The sequence below is a fragment of the Anopheles merus genome, chromosome X (genome assembly GCF_017562075.2).
Source record: "Anopheles merus strain MAF chromosome X, AmerM5.1, whole genome shotgun sequence".
NCBI classification, from domain to species: domain Eukaryota; kingdom Metazoa; phylum Arthropoda; class Insecta; order Diptera; family Culicidae; genus Anopheles; species Anopheles merus.
The window spans coordinates 7,704,429-7,725,661 of record NC_054081.1 but is presented as its reverse complement, the minus strand read 5'-3'; the positions used below and the strand labels follow the sequence as shown (position 1 = coordinate 7,725,661).

General features: G+C 50.2%; 2 protein-coding genes across 4 annotated transcripts in view; one reads left to right on the top strand and one right to left on the bottom strand.

The window, feature by feature from the left end:
- LOC121589590 overlaps positions 1-21,233 on the top strand; it is a 43,101-nt gene that overhangs the window by 14,884 nt on the left and 6,984 nt on the right. Inside the window, 6 exon segments of the mRNA XM_041908646.1 lie at positions 1,248-1,307; positions 2,122-2,507; positions 2,559-2,816; positions 8,584-8,971; positions 15,528-17,316; positions 18,246-20,477. Of these exon segments, the coding sequence (XP_041764580.1) occupies positions 1,248-1,307; positions 2,122-2,507; positions 2,559-2,816; positions 8,584-8,971; positions 15,528-17,316; positions 18,246-20,477 (5,113 nt within the window).
- LOC121587969 lies at positions 990-9,982 on the bottom strand. Of its 3 annotated transcripts, none has more exons than XM_041905385.1 (12): positions 8,527-9,982; positions 8,202-8,450; positions 7,116-7,313; positions 6,537-7,011; positions 6,256-6,448; positions 6,035-6,175; positions 4,022-4,058; positions 3,554-3,693; positions 3,086-3,091; positions 2,100-2,942; positions 1,356-1,496; positions 990-1,283 (listed from the first exon to the last, which is right to left on the bottom strand). In XM_041905385.1, exons 1-12 carry the CDS (start codon positions 9,137-9,139, stop codon positions 1,212-1,214), a joined length of 3,108 nt encoding a protein of 1,035 aa, XP_041761319.1. In that variant the 5' UTR covers positions 9,140-9,982; the 3' UTR covers positions 990-1,211. The 3 variants fall into 3 exon arrangements, with proteins under 3 accessions (XP_041761319.1, XP_041761336.1, XP_041761329.1); XM_041905402.1 differs by having other exon boundaries at positions 3,554-3,675; XM_041905395.1 differs by lacking the exon at positions 3,086-3,091.

The window sequence follows — 21,233 nt, the reverse complement described above, 5'->3', positions numbered from 1 at the left end:
CTCCAGGATGCTCCAGATCCTTGGAAGCAGCCTCCCAAGCATGTAGACACCCGATCTGACAGGTCTCGCTTCATTAGATCCAGTCATTGATGTCGCTGTGCTCAATTCGCCGTACAGCTCAGCAAGCTCGTGGTTCATCCTTCTCCTCCAATCTCCGTGCTTGAACACACCGGAGGATGCGTCGCTCAAACACGCCCAGAGCGTTTGGATCCTTCGCTCGAATAGTCCAAGACCCATGTCCATAGAGAGCTACCGGGCGAATCAATGTGCGATATATCTCACATTTCGTGCAGTTTCGACGACTTCCTGGATCTCAGCAGTCGGTGAAGTCCATGCACAATGCGTTTCCGGATTTCGATGTTGATGTTGCTGTCCGAAGTAACGACCATCCCGAGATAGCAGAATTCTTTACTACCTCGAGCTACACTGCTTCCCAGATGGCCTGAGCCTCCAGCAAGCAGGTACTTCGTTGCATTGATTCTCAATCCAATTCTTGCTGCTTCGCGTTTGAGTCTGGTCGATGATGTTGATGTCTTGCGCAAAGCCAAGAAATTACCAAATTTCCAAATTAGTAGTCGGTAAGTCACTGATAAGTCACTCATAAGTCACTGGAAGCCAAGCCTACAAGTGGTACAGGCAGGCTATTGACCGGACAACTGTTGTTGAGCCAAAGAAGAAAAAGAAGTCGATAAGAAGGCCCTTTCCAACTGCTTCCAATTTCAGTCGGAAAAGAATTACATTCTTCTCACCTCAAACGGGGTTTTAATTAAAAACCCAATTGAACTATGTTATGGTATTCTATGTTAATAAATGTTGATTGGTAAGTTGGCCTGATCGCTTCTATAATCCTTCATTCGGACGGATTATTCCTTTCTTAGCTGCTGCTTTCGTTCGGAACTTCCCGCCCGGTATCGCATTTTGTTTCCCACTTTACAGCCATCCTCACCCAGCACCCAAAAAAAAAAAGAAGAAACCGAAGGCGGTTTTGTTTGTTTGTTGCTTTTTGTCTCTTTATTGTAATGAACAAGAAGGTTTTAACAATGTTGTTGCTCCCATTAAGTAAGGTAATAGGTGCCATCATCAGCAATAGTGAAGGGAGAGAGGGTAACAGCGAAATTGATCCTAACGGCTTGTCTGGGGGTACGTTGGCCTGTCGGGGTCGCGCCTTGCTCGCCCGCAGGCCTGCGCCCAGGGTTTGTGTGTGTGTGGGCCTAAATGTAGATCGGATTCTCCTGTCCCGTCAGCAGCCGAAACATGGACGTCGGCATGGTTTTCATCAGTATCTGCGGGTGGACAAATCGGGCGAGGTAAGTGCAGAAAAAAGGTGAGTAACGCGGGGATGCCGCGGGGTTTACCTCTCCGATCGATGTGGCGAGCAGGTTCACAATCTTTTCGTGCGGTACCGCGACGACGCTTTGGTTGTTGATCTCGATGATGCGGTGGCCGACGCGAACACCGCCCCGCTCCGCAATTCCTCCGCGCAGCAGGCTGCAAATCTATAAATACACAGACAAATGTAGACAAAGAGACTTGCAGATGTAGCCACTATGGATTAGGACCTGATTCAGCATCTTTGCAATGAGTCAATTAACCTGAACCTCTTAATCCAATAAAGAGTATCCAATGTTTTTTTTCCAAAGCATCAGGAATCATCAAGAATCTCTATGTGCGAGTTCTTCATTGAATTACAGGTTTCTGTATCTATATCTTGCAATTCAGATTCAGAATCTTTAATTATTCAATCCACCTGAATCTTTTAATCCAATAAAGAATCTCCAATGTTCTTTCCAAAGAATTGTGAATCTTCAAGAATCTCTATGTGCGAGTTCTTGATTGAACTACAAGATTCTGAACCTATAACTTTGCAGTTTAAAGAGCTCTGGAATATCTGTGACAAGATTAATGAATTTCAAGTTTCACAATTCTTCAAAAGTTCATGAAACTTTAGATACATACAGCTCCTGTAAGTTTGGGTAATCTCAAGATGCATCACTCTTCCCAGGATTTTCGATAAACATTCGATTCATGATTCTATCGACTTTTCATTGCGAAACATTTTTCTTTCCACAATTCTTCCTACCCACCCACCCGATACCTACCACACCGTTCTGTACGCTGAAGCCGAGCTGGTACTTGGTGTTCGGGCGCCTGATCTTCACCTCCACGACCGGCGCGCACGGCACGACCGTGAACTTCACCACCGTCTGGTTCTTGGTGTTCTTGATGTACCCCTGGCAGGTGGAGAGCGGCAGCCCGACCAGGCTCAGCCCGTTGATCGCGATGATCTGGTCGCCGATGTTCAGCTGGCCGCAGCGGGCGGCCGCCCCCGCCGACGCCAGGTTCGCGATCACGACCGTCGGCAGCATCGAGCCCCAGCCGGACTCGACGATGACCACGCCGAGTATTTCGCCCTTCGCCTTCGGCACCACCACCTCCTTCTGCAGCTCCTTCTTGGCGAATATCTCCAGCTCGTCGCCGAAGATCTCCTGGCTGTTCAGCACCTCCTGGTAGTCGAGCTCCTTCATGAAGCTGTGGTCCTCGATCCCGTTCGCCTTCAGGAACTCCATGTACGCGACCTGGAACGCCTGCCCGATGCTCTGCGCGATGAACTGGGCCTCCTCGCTCTCGAACACGTGGCAGATCATCTTCGGCGTCCGGTTGGCCGGCCGCTTCTTCGGGCTGTCGGCGGGTGCCGCCGCTTCCGGGCCGCCCGTTACCGTACCGCCGTCGTCCGTCGTCGGGTCCGTCGGGCCCGTGCTGCTCGCGACGAAGCGGCGCCGGGCCATCAGCACCACCAGCTGGCCGATGTCGGCAATGTAGGAGATCGTCCGGAGCGCGTGGTCCATCATGATCTCCTTCAGATCCGTGTTCAGCACCATGATTTTCTCTGTCGAAATAAACAAATCCACCTCCGTGCTCGGTTGCGACTCTCCCGCCGGTGCCTGGGGCAGTTACGGGTTTGCAGTTGGTTCCGGGAGTTGTTGGCCGGTGGCGGTGTTTTGGGGGGAGAGGGTGGGGGTGGAGGGATGGGGTAACAATCTCAGTTCAAATGGGTTCGTTTTTGCAGCGCACAAATAAATCTTACCAAAGCCTAGCCGGGTTTTAGGTATTTGTTTAATTTGGTTTTGTTTTGTGGTTTTTTTTTTGGATTAGATGGCACGCACGCGTTTTTTTGTTTTTGTTTTGTTTTTGATTAAAAAGAGCGCCCAGAACAAAATGCGGAATGTGGAAAGATAATAACATAGACGGTAGACGGCGGTTAGTACAGGGCTAGTCGGTGAACCAGATGTTAGGAACAGGCCCACTGGGACGCACTGGGAAGCGGAAGGGGACCAGTAAAGGCGTAGGAAAAGGTAGGAAAAACAAGCCAAAGGAAGCAAAGGATATAACACAAACACACATACACATGCACATGCACATGCAGCAAACAAGGGTAAAGTTAATGGGGGGACTGGATACACAGACCATGTAATAGGAGTGAGAGATTTTGGGCAGGAGGGGAAAGGAGGAGCAGGGCATGAAACGAAAATAAAAGAGAAAGCAGCGCGCTCACTTTGATCCGGGAGACGGCTTCCTCCGCCTGCATCATGCGGGTCGATTTCGTCGGTTGGCCTTCGCACACCAGCTGGGTTGAGCCGAGGTACCGCGCCCGGAACAGGACGCCCTCGATGAGCACTGCCGGGTCGAGCAGACCTGCGTCGGGAGGGGGGAAACCGTAAACACAACGATTAAAGCGATTTGAAGTTGGCAGTTGATATTTTTTGGAACAGTTTGTTTTTTTTTGGTTACAGTCATTGTTTGTAGCCCCTCGGGGGCAATGGAAGAAGGACAAAGTACACTTACGGTAAGGGGGTTTGACAACACGCAGTGGGAAAGCATGTGAAAGGTGAATCGATAATGATTTTAATTCATGGTAACTTTTGGGACAACACCAGTTTTGTTTAATAATAACAATATCTTGAGTTTGCAATTAAACATACGACGACAACGATGAAACTACGTCATCCAGGCGTTCACTTACCTTCTCGAGTTTTATGCCTTCCTTTGCTTTCAATTTCCTGCAAAAGAACAAGTGGAAAGATAAGGTGGATAAGTATGATTCGTAGAAGTTTCACGTGCTGTGGGAGTTTTCGAAGCTTTTTTTCATAAAATAGTTTTTAGAAATGATTCGGAAGAGCTACATTTAAGCGTTGATGCAGCTTGATGCGGTGTTGAATTAACAACCGTAATTCTTCTGTCCTGACTAACCTCACTGAGTTGAGTTATTTATATCGATAATATAATAATAATTATAATTATAATAATAATAAAATTAATAATAAAAGTAATAATAATAATAATAATAATAATAATAATAATAATAAAATTATTAGTATCTCTCAGCTCCTATTTAATATTGTTTTGCTTTTTCATCCCTGTTAAGATTCATTATTGATAAATAATACGGTCTTTTTGGATCGTTCTACCTGAATAATACTAATATATACGAACAAATTCTTATTCTGCTATGTTTATACAGCACAGCAGCGGTCGGCAAAATCCGGCCCACGAAAAGATTTGTCTGATTTGGAAATCCCTATTTTCGTATACCGATTCATGAACAAAGTTAATGAACATCTTTTAATATGACCTTTCATACCGCCGAGCACTTCCAAATTTGATTCTCGTAACAGGGATTGACTGACATTGTGACACTAACATTGCTTCGCAATGACAATGTTCATCCTGAAGCTTTTGGGGGCCCCAGAGCATCCCCAATATATTTTGCTGCATGGTTCATCAAGAAGCGATATTGCTCTTGCTTTGTTGAATGTTTAAATACTTTCGCGCACTATATATTTGTCGATCCTTAACTGAAGAATATTTACAATTAATTATAATAACAGTTATTTACTAATAGAATTTTGAAACTTATTACTTGGATGATAATATAATCTAAAGAAAATCTACAATATAACCCCGCATTTCATTGCTTAACCCAATGCTTTCGAACTGAAGATTACGGACCACTTGGCTATGAAAATACATTTGCCGCGGCCCACGTATATTGAGGGTATATGTTTGGTCAAAGCTTAAATCAAAGCTTTTTTATTAAAAATATGTTTAAATTTTATTCTAGGCATGCCTTTTGTAAATTTAATAGTGATTGTGGAAACAAAAATTTGCACGATTTGGATTGTAATACGCTTGTCTTTTAAAAAAATCAATTCTGCCACGGATCACTTCTGTTCATGCCACGAACCACAGGTTAGAGATCACTGGCCCAATTGTTGGATCATTGACCAATTCTTTTGTTTCTAAAATTTTATAATGCAAAAATAAACTAAAAAACTGCATTCTCCTAGCCCGCGGCTCTTGATCATTTAGTAAATTTGACGTTTTGACTTAACGTCAACAGTTTGCCGTCCACTGCAATACAGGCTTGAAAGTCGTTTAATGGAAATGCTGCCGCGGAGCTGCTCACAATCAAACATGCTAAATAGGTGAAATCGACTAAAATGTTTCGAGATGTTTACAGCGGCACCCATGTAGCCCTACACAGTTTGGTCCTTCGACCCGGATCTGTTCATCATCATCATCATCATTATCATCAGAACGGCTATGCCGGCATTCTGATGACGTAAGCATTTTAACAGCTGTTCTTTAGGAAACATTCCATTAACCTTATTTAACTGTTCCATTATATGACTCGAAACCCTGTATGTGATCTACTTCAAAGCAAAATCTTGTAGCAAGCACAAATGTACTATTTTTAGCGATTTTTCAGACCCAGTCCAGCCTGTTCTGCTGGCCCGTATGTGTTTGTGTGCAGTCGGAAGTAATTTAAAAACGTTAAAACAACGTTAGAACGTGCTATAAAAAACTCTTGTTATACTGAATTTGCATTCATTCGACTGTTAATTTCTAAAATGACTGTCAAGTTAAAGTCCACGGGCTTTTCCTCTCTGGAATTAGACTACTACGGTGGTCTCAAAATAAAGCATAAAGCATACAACTAAAAGGAACACACGTTCGTCCACAGCTCATGCCTTACCGGTAAATTTTCTAGGGTAATATCGCTAGGAACGTAGATTTCACTGTCGGCCCGGATGGCGGTCTGGTACCGTTTCAGCTTCGCTAACATGGCCGAATTGGGCGATTTCGGTTTCCCCACGCCGCCAACGTCCGCGGCGTTCTGGAAATTGAAAGCGAATAAGGGAGGGCGTTCAGTCGCATACACCAAAACCTGTGGCATGAAGTTCTAACATCACGTACATTATGGTCGTAGTAGCTCGGCTCGCCGCCGCCGGACTGCTGCTGCTGCTGCTGGTGGCCCAGCAAACGATCCGTCTCCAGATCGGTGTCCGTTTCCTCCTCCAGATCGGGTGGCGGCGGCTGGTTGCCGTGCCGCTGGTCCGTCAGGTGCGCGGCGGACGGGTGTTCCTGCTCGGGCGATCCATCCCGCGTCCTGACCACGGATACGTTGGTAGATTGCGTGGTTAGTGCGCGATTGGTACTGATGGAAGCCGAAAAAACCGCACACTATACTCCCTTACCTGAGCACCCACACGGGCGAAACGTCTCCGTACGAGTGGGCGAACGGTTCCCCCCGGCAGCCTTGGTCCGCACTGTCCCGCCGTTCGTCCCCCGTCGGCAGTGCTTTCGTGTTCTGCAGCGTAGACTTGATGTCGTTCAGCGCGTCCCGTATATCGTTCGCCAGACAGTCGCTAATGCCGGCACCGTTCGGTCCATCTGGCGCCGCATGATGATGATAGTGCTGCTGCTGCTGCTGTTGGTCCTGCTGGTGGCGCATGCTCTGCATCCCTAGCGAGCCGTTCGCCATCAGATCGCCGCCTTGATCGCAACTGTTGGCGACGGTGTTGCCCTCCGAGTCGGATGCGTGCCCGCTCGACAGCCCATCCTCCAGGATCGGCATACTATTGCACATGTCCTCGTACTCGACGCACGGTTCGTTTAGAATTTCCTTCGCCTCGCCCGTGCCGTTTCCGCCGCCCGGCTTTTGCACCCTTCCTGTTGGTTAAACAAAACAAAAAAAAATCATTCAATACGGAACCATCGATTGAGTGGGCGAGAAAAAAAAAACGGATCCCTCCTTAGGACTCTTTTGTGCGCACCGTAGCTAACGGGTCGGAAGGTAGTGCCGAATTCGGCCGTGCCACACCCGGACCGGTAGTCCATCTCGGGCGACAGGGCAAAGCTGTGCGGTTTGCGGCCCGTGCCGCCCGCCGGAATGGTAAAGTCCTCCTCCAGCGAGCCCGCCTGTGGCCGGTCGTAATATTTGGTATCGGGTTGAAATGCGCTCATCTCGCTGCCTGCACCAAAGAGAGAAACACAGAGAGAGATAGAGAGAGAGTAAGAGAGTAGTCCAGCTACATACGTAGTAGTGATGGAAGCTCGGAATCGGACTTGCCCGATTCCGATTCCGTGTTCGAAATCAATTCCGGGGCCGTTTCTGATGCTGGAATCGATTCCGATTCCGGAGTTTGACCCAGAGCCCATTCCGGAGTCGAACTCAGAGCCGATTCCGGAGTCGAACTCAGAGCCGATTCCGGAGTCGACTGAGTATCTGGAATCGTTCTCGGAATCGGAATCGTATTTGAGTTCAGAACCGGAATCGGTTCCGGAATCGGAATCAGCTTCGGAATCGGCTTTGGCGTCGGAATCCGATCCGGAATCGGCTTCGTAATCGGGTCCGGAATCAGAATCGGGTTTAAAATCGGAATCGACTTGAGAATCTAAATTCACTTAGAAACGGAATCAGAATTGACTCCAGAATTGGAATTAGCTCCGGGAATCAGTTCTTGAATTCAAATAAGAATATTCAGAAGCGATATCAGTCCAGGAATCTCCATGCAAATGGATCGTTTACAAGTAAATTTGGATTCTTTGCGGCTATCAATACGTAACATCATTGGATTCGGACGTCTATTCTTATGAGGATGCCAAAACCGACTCCGATTTCAAAGCCGTTTCTGATTTCGGAGTCGATCCCGGAGCGGATTCCGAATCCTATTCCGGAGTCAATTCCGGAGCCGATTCCGATTCCAGAATCGATTGCGGAGCCTGATCCTGGAGCCTGATTTAGGATCTACTATCCGTAATCGATTCCAGAAATCTTCGGAGCTAGCCGGAATCGATTCCGACGCTAAACTTCATCTTTCCCCTCACTAGTACGTAGCCCCTTCCGCGCCCTGCCTTACCGGCCACCATGCTGCCCTTGATGTTGTAGAAGCTCGTCTCGCTCGGGCCCTTGCCGAGCTCGATCTGCCGTGGCCGGCCGTCGTCGAGCTGATCGTACGGCGCGGCGCTCGGCTCGACGCGCTTGGGAAACCCGGGCCGGGGAAAGCTGGCCCCGCCCGGCCGGATCGAGCCGCCGTCCGCATAGCTGCTGGAGTAGATCGTGCCGAAGCGTCGCGGCGATCCCTCGTACTCGGCAATCGTTAGCCCGCCTGCAAGGTGAAGAAGGCAAACAAGTGACGTTGACCGGCCTTTCCGCAGCGTAGCGCTCCGTCTCGTGCTACTCACCTATAATGGTCTGTATTTTCGTACAGCTGTCCGTGTGCGTTTCTTTGTTGGGTGTAGTGCCACCACCACCACCACCACCCATCAGCATCGACAGGTCCGATCCGTTCACGGTGCCACCTGTCCCCGTCGGCCAGTTCGGCTCGATGTCGTCAAACACCACTATCTCGCCGTCCGACAGGATCGATTGCGTGCCGTACACGTGCTGCTGCTGCTGCTGATGGTGCTGGTGCTGGGCGCCACCGGGCGATGGACCGTGATGGCAGTGCGGCATCAGCACCGGGCTGGAAGCAGTGGTCGAGTCGCTGCTACCGTTGTGCCCTCCGCTGCCGACCGGACTGCGGCCGACCTGGATCTGGTGCCGCTGCTGGAACCGCATCTTTGGCTCGTGCTCGGTCGGGGCCGGCTCGGGCGAGTGCAGCACCGTGCTAGCCGGGGTCGTGTTCTGGTGCGCCCCCCGTCCGTCCGCCCCGTCCCAGAAGTGTAGCTCCGCCGCCGACTCCCGCTCGCCGTACGGGTCGTGCGGGTGGTACTGGTTGATGGTGGGGTGGGCGGCCGACGGCGCTTTCACCTCGCCGAGCGGCTGCTTGCTGCCATCGTTGCTGGTGCAGTACATCGTTCCGCCGCACGGGGCGTTTGATAGACGCGGTCGTTCGGTTGAGCGTGCGGGCAGACGGAAGCGGTCCGGGCCCGGTTGATAGGGTTCGTGCGGCGGTTCCCCTTCTGAGGTTTCCTGTCTATTGCACCACCATGCACACTACTGCATTTCGGCTGCAGTGGCGTTTTTTTTTCCTTTCCACTCTCTTCCCCGGGCCGACAACCCTATTGCACCACACTAACGGCCCGGAGTGAACAGCACGACCAAGCACAACCGTTCGCATCCGGTTCCATACTCTCCCGGGCACCAGAACGGGACGGGGACACGAACGCGCGGGACTGGATGCTTTCTTTCCCTTTCCCTTTTTTTGTTGAAGACTATCAGCAGCACCACAGACAGAGGAAATATAACACACACACACAGCAAAAAGAACAACAAATCCTCGCTACTGTAACATTACGTCGGCAGATTCGGAAAGTACAATTAGGTCGCGCGTCGCCGTCGGAATGGAAAAATCGATTGGTACGAAAAATTTCCACTAGCTTTCTGTGCCCGTCGCTCTCGCCGCGCGCTCGCTTACGTTTCGAGTTATAGGCGGCACCTCACCGCTCCGCACGGCCCCATAAGTCACGAGATTTCCACAGCAGTGAGGAGAGCAACAAAAAAAAAATACATAGACACACACACACAGGCAGGGGCTTTTCCAGCCGAACTTTTTCCCACCGTGGAAGAGGGCTGAGGGGGAGGATGGTGAGAGGTGTTTTTTTTTTGGGAGGTATGTTGCACGCGTGTATGTGGCCGAGCAGTACATAGGATTCCACCCAGCAGCAGCAGCCCCCACCGTACCCGTGTAAACATCAGCGTCAGCTGTCACGCACAGGGTGGTCCGTGTTATGCTGTTGTCAAAAAATTGCCTGGAGCAAGAAAATACTAGCTTATTAATTTGTTTTCAAGCAAATATCATTTCAAACCGATCAATCGAATCGGTCGTTTTGTTGTCTGTTTCCTGATTTTTTTGCTTCCTGTGTGCGGGTAGCTTTTATTCGTGGATGGACATTTGCAAATGTGGTTTAATGTTCCGAAAAGAAAACAAAGTGTTTTCAAAAGTCGATTGTTCCTCCTTTTAGTTATGTTTTTAACAAGCAATTCGGAAAAAAGCCATCCATCCCGAATAAAAAATAAAAAAGCTTCCCCATATTCTCGCTGGGACGGAGAGGAAGCTTGAAAGAATCTGTACAGCCAGGCTGAGAAACTTTATCGGCGCTTTTTTCTCAGACACTCATGAGTGGCTCTGGACTCGCGGGGTCATGGGAGTGAAAATCTTTTTCAGCGCTCATTTTCTCAGGCACCCATGAGTGCTTTTGAGAGTGCTAGGTCCTTTCCGTTTGAATAATCGAGAATAAATTAAGAATATTTGAGAAAGTAGACATTGCAACGATCAGCCGGTGGCTGATAGCGGTATTGGTAATTACGGTTCGAAAGTGTTCTTTCTATGTTTATTAATGGAAAGGGGTATACAAATGTTGGATCAAGTTCCTTTTTTTCTATTTAAATCTCTAAATAAAGCTTGAGTGACTATATTTTTAATCCCATGGCGTTTCTGGACGCTCATTTTCTCAGGCACTCATGAATGCTTTAGGCCGCGGGGCCACGAGGCTTTCTCAAGCTGAGAAAACATTCTCAAGCACTCATTTAAGTTTCTCAAGCACTCAAAACTTGTTCTCAGACGCGAGCTCGTGGCCGTCATCAATTTTTCTCACTCTGAGAAACTGATAAAGCCACTCATGTTTTATTTGGAGCTTTAAATAGAAAATATGTTTTTGATCGCATGTTTTTTTAAACTGTTTCAATTATAAATATTGAATACATTTTCCAAAGTGGTTATCGAAAAAGAAATAGCACAATTGCTTATATTTCAGGTAGCCGATCGCTGCATCGTCAACTTTCTCAAAGATTCTCAAAGATTCTCAAAACCGATTTTGTTCCGATTCGACAAACGCTAAGAACGGGGATTTCTCAAAAGCTGTTGAAAAAAAAAGTAGAGATAACTAACGATGCAGCAATGAATTATTTGAATAAGTGCATTTTTTGTCGGTAATTACGTTGAAAATTGTTTTCAATATTTACAATTGAAAAAGGCTGACAAATATGCGACCAAGAAGTTATTTTCTATTTAAAGCTTCTAATAAAGCTTGAGTGGCAATATCAGTTTCTCGGAATGAGAAAAACTGACGACGGCCACGGGTTCGCATCTGAGCACAAGTGTTGAGTGCGTGAAAAACTTTAATAAATGCATGAGAATGTTTTCTCAGCCTAAGAAAGCCCCATGGCCCCACGGTCTATCAGCTTTTCGCAGATGAGAAGAAAAAAATGGCGATAACCACAGTCATGCATCTAAGGACTAGCTCTGAGTGCCTAATTAACTATCGTGAGTGGCTGAGTATTTGGTATCACATTTCTCAAGTCCGCGCTGTCGCAAAAGTTTTCAGTTTAATTTCGTTTTAATTCAATCTGCAATCAGTTTGATAGGAAATAGGAAAGGGAGGAAAGAAAATGAAACAAAAACAACACACAGACAAGCATGCCAATTGTAGCCAGCATTGCGGCAGACCCCGAGAAATGGCACAACAAAATTGTTTGCGATCGTGCAAGGACACGCTCACGCGATGGCGAACGCGTGTGACGTTTTTGTTTCCGAAACGGTTTTTTTGAATAGTGCCACGGCTTCCCGGTGGCTACAGCACAGGCTACGCAGCAGAAAGGAAAGAGTTGAAGAGCGAGCAAGTCCTATATAAAGAGAGAGAGAGAGAGAGAGAGAGTGAGCGTTTGCGAGTGGCAGGATCGATGCTAGGCTCCTCTGTGTGCGCACCGTTGCTGGTGTTGGACCGTGTCTCCCTGTCTGCGTGTACGTATATATGCATGTATGTGTGTGTGTGTGGTAAACAGTGGAAATCCCCTGTGTGAGTGTGTGTGTGTGTGTGTCTCGGGCGCCTGGACTGTGAAGGGGATCAATGAAATCGCAATTTCCACCAGAGCACCACCGAAAGGAAGTGCAACAGTCGCAGGGAAGTCGTTAAAAAGGCAAAGTGTGTTTCGATGTGCGGTTAAACAAGCGTAAGAATCGAGGACGATTGGCTCTATGCGTTTTTTTCTTTTCGTTGTTGGTTTCGTTTTTTTTGGTTTTACATCTCAACTCCATTTCTGCCACTCCGCAAGCAAGCAAAGTGTTTGGGGAACCATCACACGACTGTGAAAAAAAGGTGTCCCATGTAGTTCCCGTGTTTTGTGCTGCAATATTTAAATCGCTTTTGTACAAAAAAAAAACGGTGGCGCCCCCGCTTCCACCCCTCCACCGCTGTGCTGTGCTTTTCCAGCTGCCCCTCTTGTGTTACTTCTGCGGTTTTTGTTTTTTTTTAATAATTTGCTCGTGCTCACTCGCATCACACCGTTTTGGTGCACCGTTTTTTGTGCAAGCAACATAACACTTTTAGCCGTTATGCAATGAAACAAAACATTTCCGACACACAAGACACCCTTCTCCAATACCACCCACCCAACCCCCTCCCCCTACTCCCTCTCGTCGCATCCAACTGAGTTCACTTGCATTGAGCCCGTTGTGGCACGGTGCGTTCATGCGGTCCCCCGTTTTTGGGTCGGCCACCCCCTCCCCCCCCAATCTCACCAGCTTTCGTGCTTTTTGAGTGCTTTTTCACGGCTGTATCACAACCAAAAAAAAAGTCCTTACAATCCTTCCCCACCCTTCCTTCCACCCTGAGACGGACATTCACCCCTGAGGTGAGTGGTGGGACCGTGTGTGTGTGTGTGTGTGTGTGCCTCATTGGATAGAGCTTCAATCCCGTTTTCGCTTCGGCTCCCAATTTCCTTCCCATCAAAAAAAAAAAAAAAGAAAAGAAAAACCCCGTATGGTGGCAAGGAAAATTCCTCGATGCTTCTGCGATTCGCTGTAGGAAAAGTGCTCCATACATACATCTATACACGCAAACAACAAAACGCAAAGAAAAATACCCACACGCATATGCGCGATTCTTTGCGGCTGTGTGTGTGTGTGTAAGTGTGTGTGAGTGTATGTGTGCAATTTGTCCGTGTGCTGTGCAGTGTGTCTGGTGTGTGTGTGCGCGCGCGCTCGGGTGTGTGTGTGTGTGTGTGGGCTGTAAATTTGTAACAATTGTGAGCACACGCTGAACAGGACACAAAAATCGAACTCCAATCATTACTACATCTGTGTAGGTGTGTGTGTGTGTGTGATTGTGTGTGTGATAGTGTGTGGTTGTGTGCGTGAAGAAGGGGGGAAGGACTTTCAAACATTTTAGTTCGCATTTTCGACCCTGGGTCGTCTGTAAAATTCGCCGCACACAGTTTTGTGCACAAAGTCTCCTTTTCGTCTCGTTCGCTTTGTGTATGTGTGTGTGTGTGTGTCTGGCACACTTGTGTGGTCTATGGCTGCTTCTCTCTGCTCTGCTCTGCTCCGCTTATTCGCTTCCCCCTCACTTGGCACCCCTGGCTTCTGCTCTGAAACGCCCCCCACCCACCCATCCACCCATCGAACCCATACACACGCCTACCATATTGTAGTCGGTCACCCTAACACACATTTTTTTAGTTTTGTTTCACCCTATCCCTTTTGTTGTTGTTGTTGTTGTTGGTTTAAATTGAGGGTAAAATTTTTCATCGTGCAAAAAAACCCTACGTGTAATAGAACGGCGCGCAGACCCCTGTGTCTCGTTTAGTTTGCATTTCCATTTGTACACACCATCACCAAGCCATACGCAGACACTCTTGTAAAGCAAGAAATACACACACATACACAGAGGTTGAGTGAGAGTGTCGCGTGGAAAACGTACGAACGAGAGAGTGAAAGAGGAAGAGAGAGTGTGTGTGAGAGAGAGAAAGAGAGAGATAGAGAAAGAGAGAGAAAGAGAGAGAAAGACAGAGAGAAAGAGAGAGAGATAGAGAGAAAGAGAGAGAAAGAGAGGGAGAAAGAGAGAGAGAGAGAAAGAGAGAGGGAGAGAGAGAAAGAGAGAGGGATAGAGAGAAAGAGAGAGGGATAGAGAGAAAGAGAGAAAGAGTGAAAGAGAGAGAGAGAGAAAGAGAGAGAGAGAGAGAGATATCCCCTTTTTTATTTTCCCTGTGAGTCATCCACACTGCAAATTATCCACACTGCTGCTACTGCTGCGTGTATGTGCAAGGATTCGATTATCGATTTTTCTACGGCTCCTGCTTCCTTCCTTCGGCCGAGCGCCGCTGTGTGTATGTGTGCCTGTGTGTGTGTGTGTGTGTGTCAGAGCGCAAATAGCGAGAGAAAAGCAAAACAACACGCAGCACGGCCACCGTACGTGCGGGGCAAGAAAACGTTCGTGAGCGTTCGAATTTCGTGCACCCTTGCCGTGCCGACCACACAGTTTCCTTCAACCCCCTCCCTCCCCTCACCCACGGCTTGACGTACGGCGTGTATTTTGCAATCTGCTGCTGCTACTACTAGTCGGGCAACGCTGCCACACATTTGCGCTAATCATCATACCGTCCGTGTGCCCGTTTGTTTGTGTGTATGTATCTGTGCTTGTGTGTGTGTGTGTATTTGAGAGTATGAAAAAAATCTCCCTCCATCCCCCCGTACGAGCCCATTTCGTCCATCAAACGCTCAGTAGGAACTAGTCCATCTGCAATCTCCCCAACAAAAAACCCCAAAAAAAACATTTCATCCGCTCCATCCTTCTCCTTGATGCCATCCTGGTGTGTGTGCGTGCGTATGTGTGTCCCGTTATTAAAGTGCGTTTTTAACATTTGTTACATTTCCAGCACCTCCAGTAACACTTCTACACACACCTCCTACCTACCGCGTACCGCCATCGGATAAGAAAAGATTAGCCAAAAACAAAAACAAAAAAAAGCCCTAAACAAAACAACACTAAAAGAAGAAGCAGAGCAAAAAACGAGTTCCTCCCCCGAGCCCCAACACTCTTATCCTCCCCCCCTCCTCAAACCCCACCACCCTCTCCCCATCCCCAGACCCCCACAACTCGTCAGTCGGCTGCCCCCCCCCCCCAAAAACGAGCAGAAACGCAGGAAAGCAGACGGGGTGGGAGGGGAACAAAAAAAAAGGGAAGGGAGGCGACGGGTTTTTTTTGCCCTTTTTTTCTTCCCATTGTGCGGCAAAAGAGGTTGTCCTTGCACGCGTGTGTTCTATTTGTGTGTGTGTGTGTGATTGTGTGTTTGTGTGTCTGTGTTTTTGTGTGTTTGTGTGTGTATTATCATCCCAAAAACACATCCTTCCCTAACAAACCAACAACAACAACAACAACGAAGCAAACAAAGAACACAAACTTGGGCCCCCCTTGAAGCACAGGCGGCCGCCGCGCCTCCCGCAGAACGCAAAGGGGGTTAAAAGCACACACACACACACACATACACCTTTCCACACACTCCCACAAACACACCGGCGAGCACACGAGGAGGTGGGGCGGGCCGCCGCTGGGACGCAATGGTCAGCTCGACCGTTGCCTTCGACCGGAAGCCACCGGCCGCTGCACCGGTAGAGAGTGCCGGCACGGCCGACCGCCACGATGATAGCAGCCCTATATCCTCCACCACCTCCTCCTCCTCCCTGCCTTTCAGCGGTGCGGCAGTCGAGACGGCAGGCGGCGGTGCGGTGCTGACGACGGGTACGGACGCAACGACGGCGGCGGCAGCCGGGCACGAGCTCAGCCTGAGCGAGCAGAAGATTTCGCTGCTGTTCCCGAAGTGCAAACCGCGCAGTGACTACCACCACTATGTCCTGAGCAGTGGTGCGAGTGCAAACGGTGGTGGTGTTGGTGTTGGTGGTGGTGGTGGTGGTGGTGGTGGCAAAAACAGTAACAATAATTGCCTGATGGACGTCGGCAGCCTGTCGCTCGGGACGTACGTGACGCGCACGAGCCCGCCGACGGTCGCCACAGCGCAAGGGGCCGGACCGGCCAAGGTGTACATGGACATGGGGACGTTCGGCAATAACAATGGCGGTGGTGGTGGTGGTGGTGGTAGTGGTAGTGGTACGGGCGAGTTTGAGTACGCTACGGAGAAGGAGCTGGTCGTCGGCAAGGGCGGCAGCAACAACAGCAACGTCACCAGCAGCAACAACAACAACAACAATAACAACAACAACAGCAGCAGCATCAGCAGTACCGGCAACGCAGGCAGCGGCAGTTCCGGTGGCAACAACAACCACTACGGTGGCAACATCAAGGGCGAACTGTACGGGGGCATCGGTGGGGGCAGCACCGGCGGCAGTGTGAAGCACGGTGCGCCCAATCAATCGGCCGCCAAGGGGGGCGGCAGCACCGTCCCGGACGGGTACGGCTACTACTACAGCAATCAACCGCCGCCGCTGACCTGCTCGCCAACCGAAACTCAATCTGCTATCAGCGCCGCGTTGGGCAACGGGGGTGGTGGTGGTGGTGGCCAATCCACCGGTCTTCTTCTGTCCGATGAGGACGACACGCGGGACGAGCGGCTGAAGCGGGAGGTTGCCGGTGCGGGACCGACCCCACGCTGGATGGAGCGCAACTACTGCCACCTGTCCGTCTCGCACTACCCGTCGACCGGGCCCAAGTCGAAGGGAGGCGGGCCGGGGGCCGGTGGCGGCAGCACTGGTGGTGGTTCGATGATGCAGCCACCGAAGCGGGCGGGTGTGGTGGGGTCCGGCTCCACCTACAAGCCGGTGAGCTGCTACAACATGGTGCTGCAGTCGCCGCTCGAGGACGAGAGCGACATGGAGGACAAGCTGAAGTACTTCAACTACCAGCACGAGATGCAGACGTACAACGGTACGCGCAAGGACAAGCTCGGGCTCGGGGGCTACGGTGCGCTCGGGGGTGACGGTGGGGCCGCCGGTGAGGGTGAGATCGTTGTGCTGAGCAGCAATGCCAAGGAGCACGGCAACACGCTGTCGGTGGCGCAGCCGAAACAGCAGGACCTGCCGGACGAGGGGCCGACCGCCCGGAAGGGGCTGCTGCACCTGGGGCAGAAGCTGGAGCACGGACCGCACGTGGGGCTGAGCGTGGCCAGCCCGAGCGTGGAGCAGTGCGAGCCCTCGGTCGACTTTGCCGACAAGCTGCTGGGACACTATCCGGCCAAGCGGGACGAGGGAGAGCCGGAGTTAGCGGAGAACAAGTCCCAAAGCACCGGGTCGAACATTATTGGTGAGTACTACTGCTTGGCAGCCCGGCGGTGGAGGGCAGTTTAAGGTGGTAGGGAACGGTGGTACTGGAACTTCGTGAACCTAATCTGCACTCTGCAATTTTTGGAATGGGTCTCTCTCAGCTTCCATTCCATCACTCATTGAACTAAGTTATACTCGGTTTTTAAAATCGATCCTTTCAGACCCAATATCTAGGCTCAAATCCTTTATCTGAATTCCAGAACATTAGACTTATTCCGGCCTTAGGATCCGATGCATTTCTGATCCTTGCACTCTTTCTGAACTTATCCAGGGCCTATAACGAATCTTGAATCTATCCCGGTCGAACAACATACATGGAATTCATCTTGATCATGTCCTAGAACATATACCTAAGATATCCAAGTTTTTGAACTGATCCTAGCTCTGTTTCAGCTATGTAATGGACACGAAATCTATTCAGATCCAGAAATTGACACCGAATCTATTTCGGGTCTGGAATAAGCTTTGTACCTATTCCGCACCAGGAACTGCATTCAAGTCTATTATGTTCCTGAATTTCATCTCGAATCTATCCCAGACATGACACAGATTCTGAAACATAGCACAATCTTGGAACCTATCCCTGTTCAAAAACTGGTCTTAGAGCATATCTTGAGCCAACTCTGGTTGAATAACTGCTGTTGAATCTGTCCAAGGATTCAGTAATTCCCACTGAACATACTTCGCTGCTAGGACTGAATATGAAATTGATTAAAGCCTGATCTTATCATAGAACCGTTCCTTAACTTATCCCGAATCAGAATTTAATACCTAACCTATCCACCCCTCCCTAAAAAAGCGTCTCCAGCCAAGAGGCGTATACAATCAGCTCAAATTAATAACATTCCAACAGTATTTACGCGGTAAGTCCTTTATCCATGTGTGTCCATCTCTCCCCACTATTCTCAGAGTACGACGGCTCGCCGCGTCGGTTTGGCCTGAACCTGTGTGACGAAAGCGACTGCTACCTAGCGTCCAGTGTGAAGATAAACCTGACGTCACCGTCACTGCTATCGCTACCTCGTCCCGGATTCCCCCAGCGCGTAGTACCCGCTACAGTCGGTACTGCCGGTAGCGGCAGCAGTATGGCTGGCACAGTCGCTCAAACGTCCTCCACCAATGCCAGCTGTTCGCCTTCGCTGTTGGATCAGGTCAACTCCACCCTCAGCAAGACGCTGCTGCTCGATTCCAAACGATCCGCAAACGATACCGAATGTACGAGCAGCTACGGCGCTGGAGAGCTTTCCAAAATTTCCGGGACGCGCAAGGAACAGCAGCAGCAGCAGCATCAGCAGCACCACGACCATCACATCTACGACATGCTGCCCGGCAAGCTATCACCGTCCGAGATGGGCGGCAAGACGAGCCTGGAGAAGTTGCAGCTGAGCGCCCAAACGCCCGAGAACGAGCTGCAGCACATCGGCGGTTCGTCCGGCTTTCCGCCGATCGCCAACTCCTCCACGTTCGACTATCTGTACGAGTTTTCGGAGACGCGCAAAGTGCTGGAGGAGTTCTTCAAGTGCCCCTCGACCGAGGACGTGGAAAAGTTCAGCGACTACAATGACAGCGCAGAGGAGGAGGACGAGGAGGACGGGGAGGAGGAGGATGGGGAGAGTCTGGACGTGCACTACGACTATCCGGTTGAGCTGGAGCGCTCGAAAACGATCGAAACGACGTACATTGGCAACGTGAATGGGGCGGCAGGCAAGCAGGACACGCTGGTGCGTTCGCCCAAGTCGCCGCTGCTGGGCGATGGGTCGGCCCGCCGGGAGGAGGACGACGACACGGCCGACGTGGAGGACGAGGAAGAGGAGGAGGACGGAGAGGAGGAGGACGACGAGGACGACGCGAAGGCTAACGGGCTGGCGAAGTACAGCTACAAGCTGAAGAGCAAATCGACCCGCCTGTCCGACTACTGCGGGCTGCGCAAGAAGAAATCGGACGCCCATCTGAAAGGTCATAGCGGTGGCAACGGCGGTTTGGGGGTGGTAGATGTGTCGGATCGGTACTGCAGTGCGGCCGAGTACGACCGGCGGGAAGATGACGGTGTGCGGCTGTCGCTAAAGTCCACCCTCCAGTCGGCTAGTGATGCGCGCGACTACGCCATGTACGTGCAGAGTGGCCTGCTGAAGAGCTATCCGGAACAGCAGCAACAGCAGCAGCAGCAACAGCAACAGCAGCACCAGGCCGAACCACCGAACCAGCTACCCAATCAGCATGCCAACATGGGCGAGCTGCGGTTCAGCGCGTACATCAACGGGGAGAGCCGCACCAGCAGCTACGATGCCATCAACGAGGCGAACTACGACGGCCATCCGATGATCTCGAACGGCAGCGACAAGGACCCGCTGCACTACTCGCTCAACGGGGACGGTGGCGACGGGCGCAAGGTGTACGCGCGCAAGTACAGCAAAAACTTCAACTACTCGCCCGACACGACCGACTACGATTCCAACTGTGGCGACTACGATAGCGAAATCTCGCCCCAGTACGGCAGCGACTTCGGGCTGATCTCGGGCAACGGGGCGACGATGTGCGACGATCTGAACAATGGCGTGATCAGTGCGACCTCGGGCGCACCGTCCGGCCCGGGCGAGTCGCTCAACTGTCTGTTCGCGAACAACGCGAACAACTACACGCGCTACTACGCCGCGATGCCGGTGCTGGAGGACGGGCTGTCCAGCGGGCACGTCTCCGACTCGGAGAACAATCTGAGCGCGAACCCGATGACGGGCCTGCTGCCGCCCGACCTGGTCACGGTCGGCAGCGTCAAGCAGCACGGGCAGGCTGGCAGCAATGGCGGCATGATGCAGTCGGCCGGCCCGGCCACCGGCCCGTACGGTTTGCTGGGCGCACAGTCACCGTCCGTTACAGCGAAGCCATCGATATCCTCGTCACCTAGCATGTCGAAGGAGCTGAAAGCCGCACAAGGTCCACACGTACAACAGCAACAGCAGCAGCAGCAGCAGCAACAGCACCAACCACAACAGCAGCAACAGCAGAACCAAGGCACGAACGTGGAGGGCTACTTCGTCAACAACACCTTCCGCATGGGAAATCTCAAGCTAAACTCTAGTATGCTGCACAACGCCAGCATATTTAAGAATCGCGACCCAGAGCTGGAGTCTCTCTACACCATAAGTAAGTACGAATGCTAATCGGCGAGGTCTACCATACTCGGGTAGCCATCATACGATTCCTTCTTGTTTGTTTAACTACCTTACTTTAGTTGAGTACATCATTGATTGCAATTCTGAGTTCTATTCTTTTTACAATCCATATTGGTTGTGAGGGTCACTGAAGAGTATATTGGAAATTCATTGTACTTCAGGCTCTTCAGCTATATTGTCCATGCAATGTATATGTACACAGGATCTAACAGATCTCGCATAACTTCGATATCAAAGTGTTAGAGCATGAGAAATCACATCTAGCTCATATGAGATTTGTCCACATTGGTGTGTTGAATGAGGGCAGTAAATATCTTTTCAGAACTCTAATCCGTATGGAGATGTCAAAAGGGAAGTTCTCAATACTTGTATAGCGTCCTCAACAAAGATAGTCTGGCATTTCCCGCCAGATCTTAGAAGATGATGCTAGTCGTGAACTCCAAATCTACGTCTCTAATGGATTAGAGCCGAAGCTGTTCTGTAGTTGTGAGATGCGTCCTTGTTATGTGAACAGTTTTGACCTATGATGCATGAGTCTTCAACCTAATGATAGGAAGAAGCTTCTAAAGTATAGTGTAGTGAAGATATTTTAGCTCAATAGTGATCTCTTGGATCACATCTTGATTTGTAGCCTTATTATGTCTGATATCATGGTGGAGCTCGAAGATGACTAAAAGCATGGCAACCTGGTCTAATCTCGTACCCTTTGTGCCTTTGTGGCTGTTTT

What these genes read in the sequence shown, in the direction of transcription:
- LOC121587969 (XM_041905385.1), bottom strand. Translation starts at nt 9,139, where the DNA reads ATGTACTGCACCAGCAACGATGGCAGCAAGCAGCCGCTCGGCGAGGTG. An exon ending in CGAGCTACTACGACCATAAT is followed by an intron (nt 6,176 to 6,255) that starts GTACGTGATGTT and finishes TTCAATTTCCAG; the next exon opens with AACGCCGCGGACGTTGGCGG. An exon ending in TCAGCGTACAGAACGGTGTG is followed by an intron (nt 1,497 to 2,099) that starts GTAGGTATCGGG and finishes GTGTATTTATAG; the next exon opens with ATTTGCAGCCTGCTGCGCGG.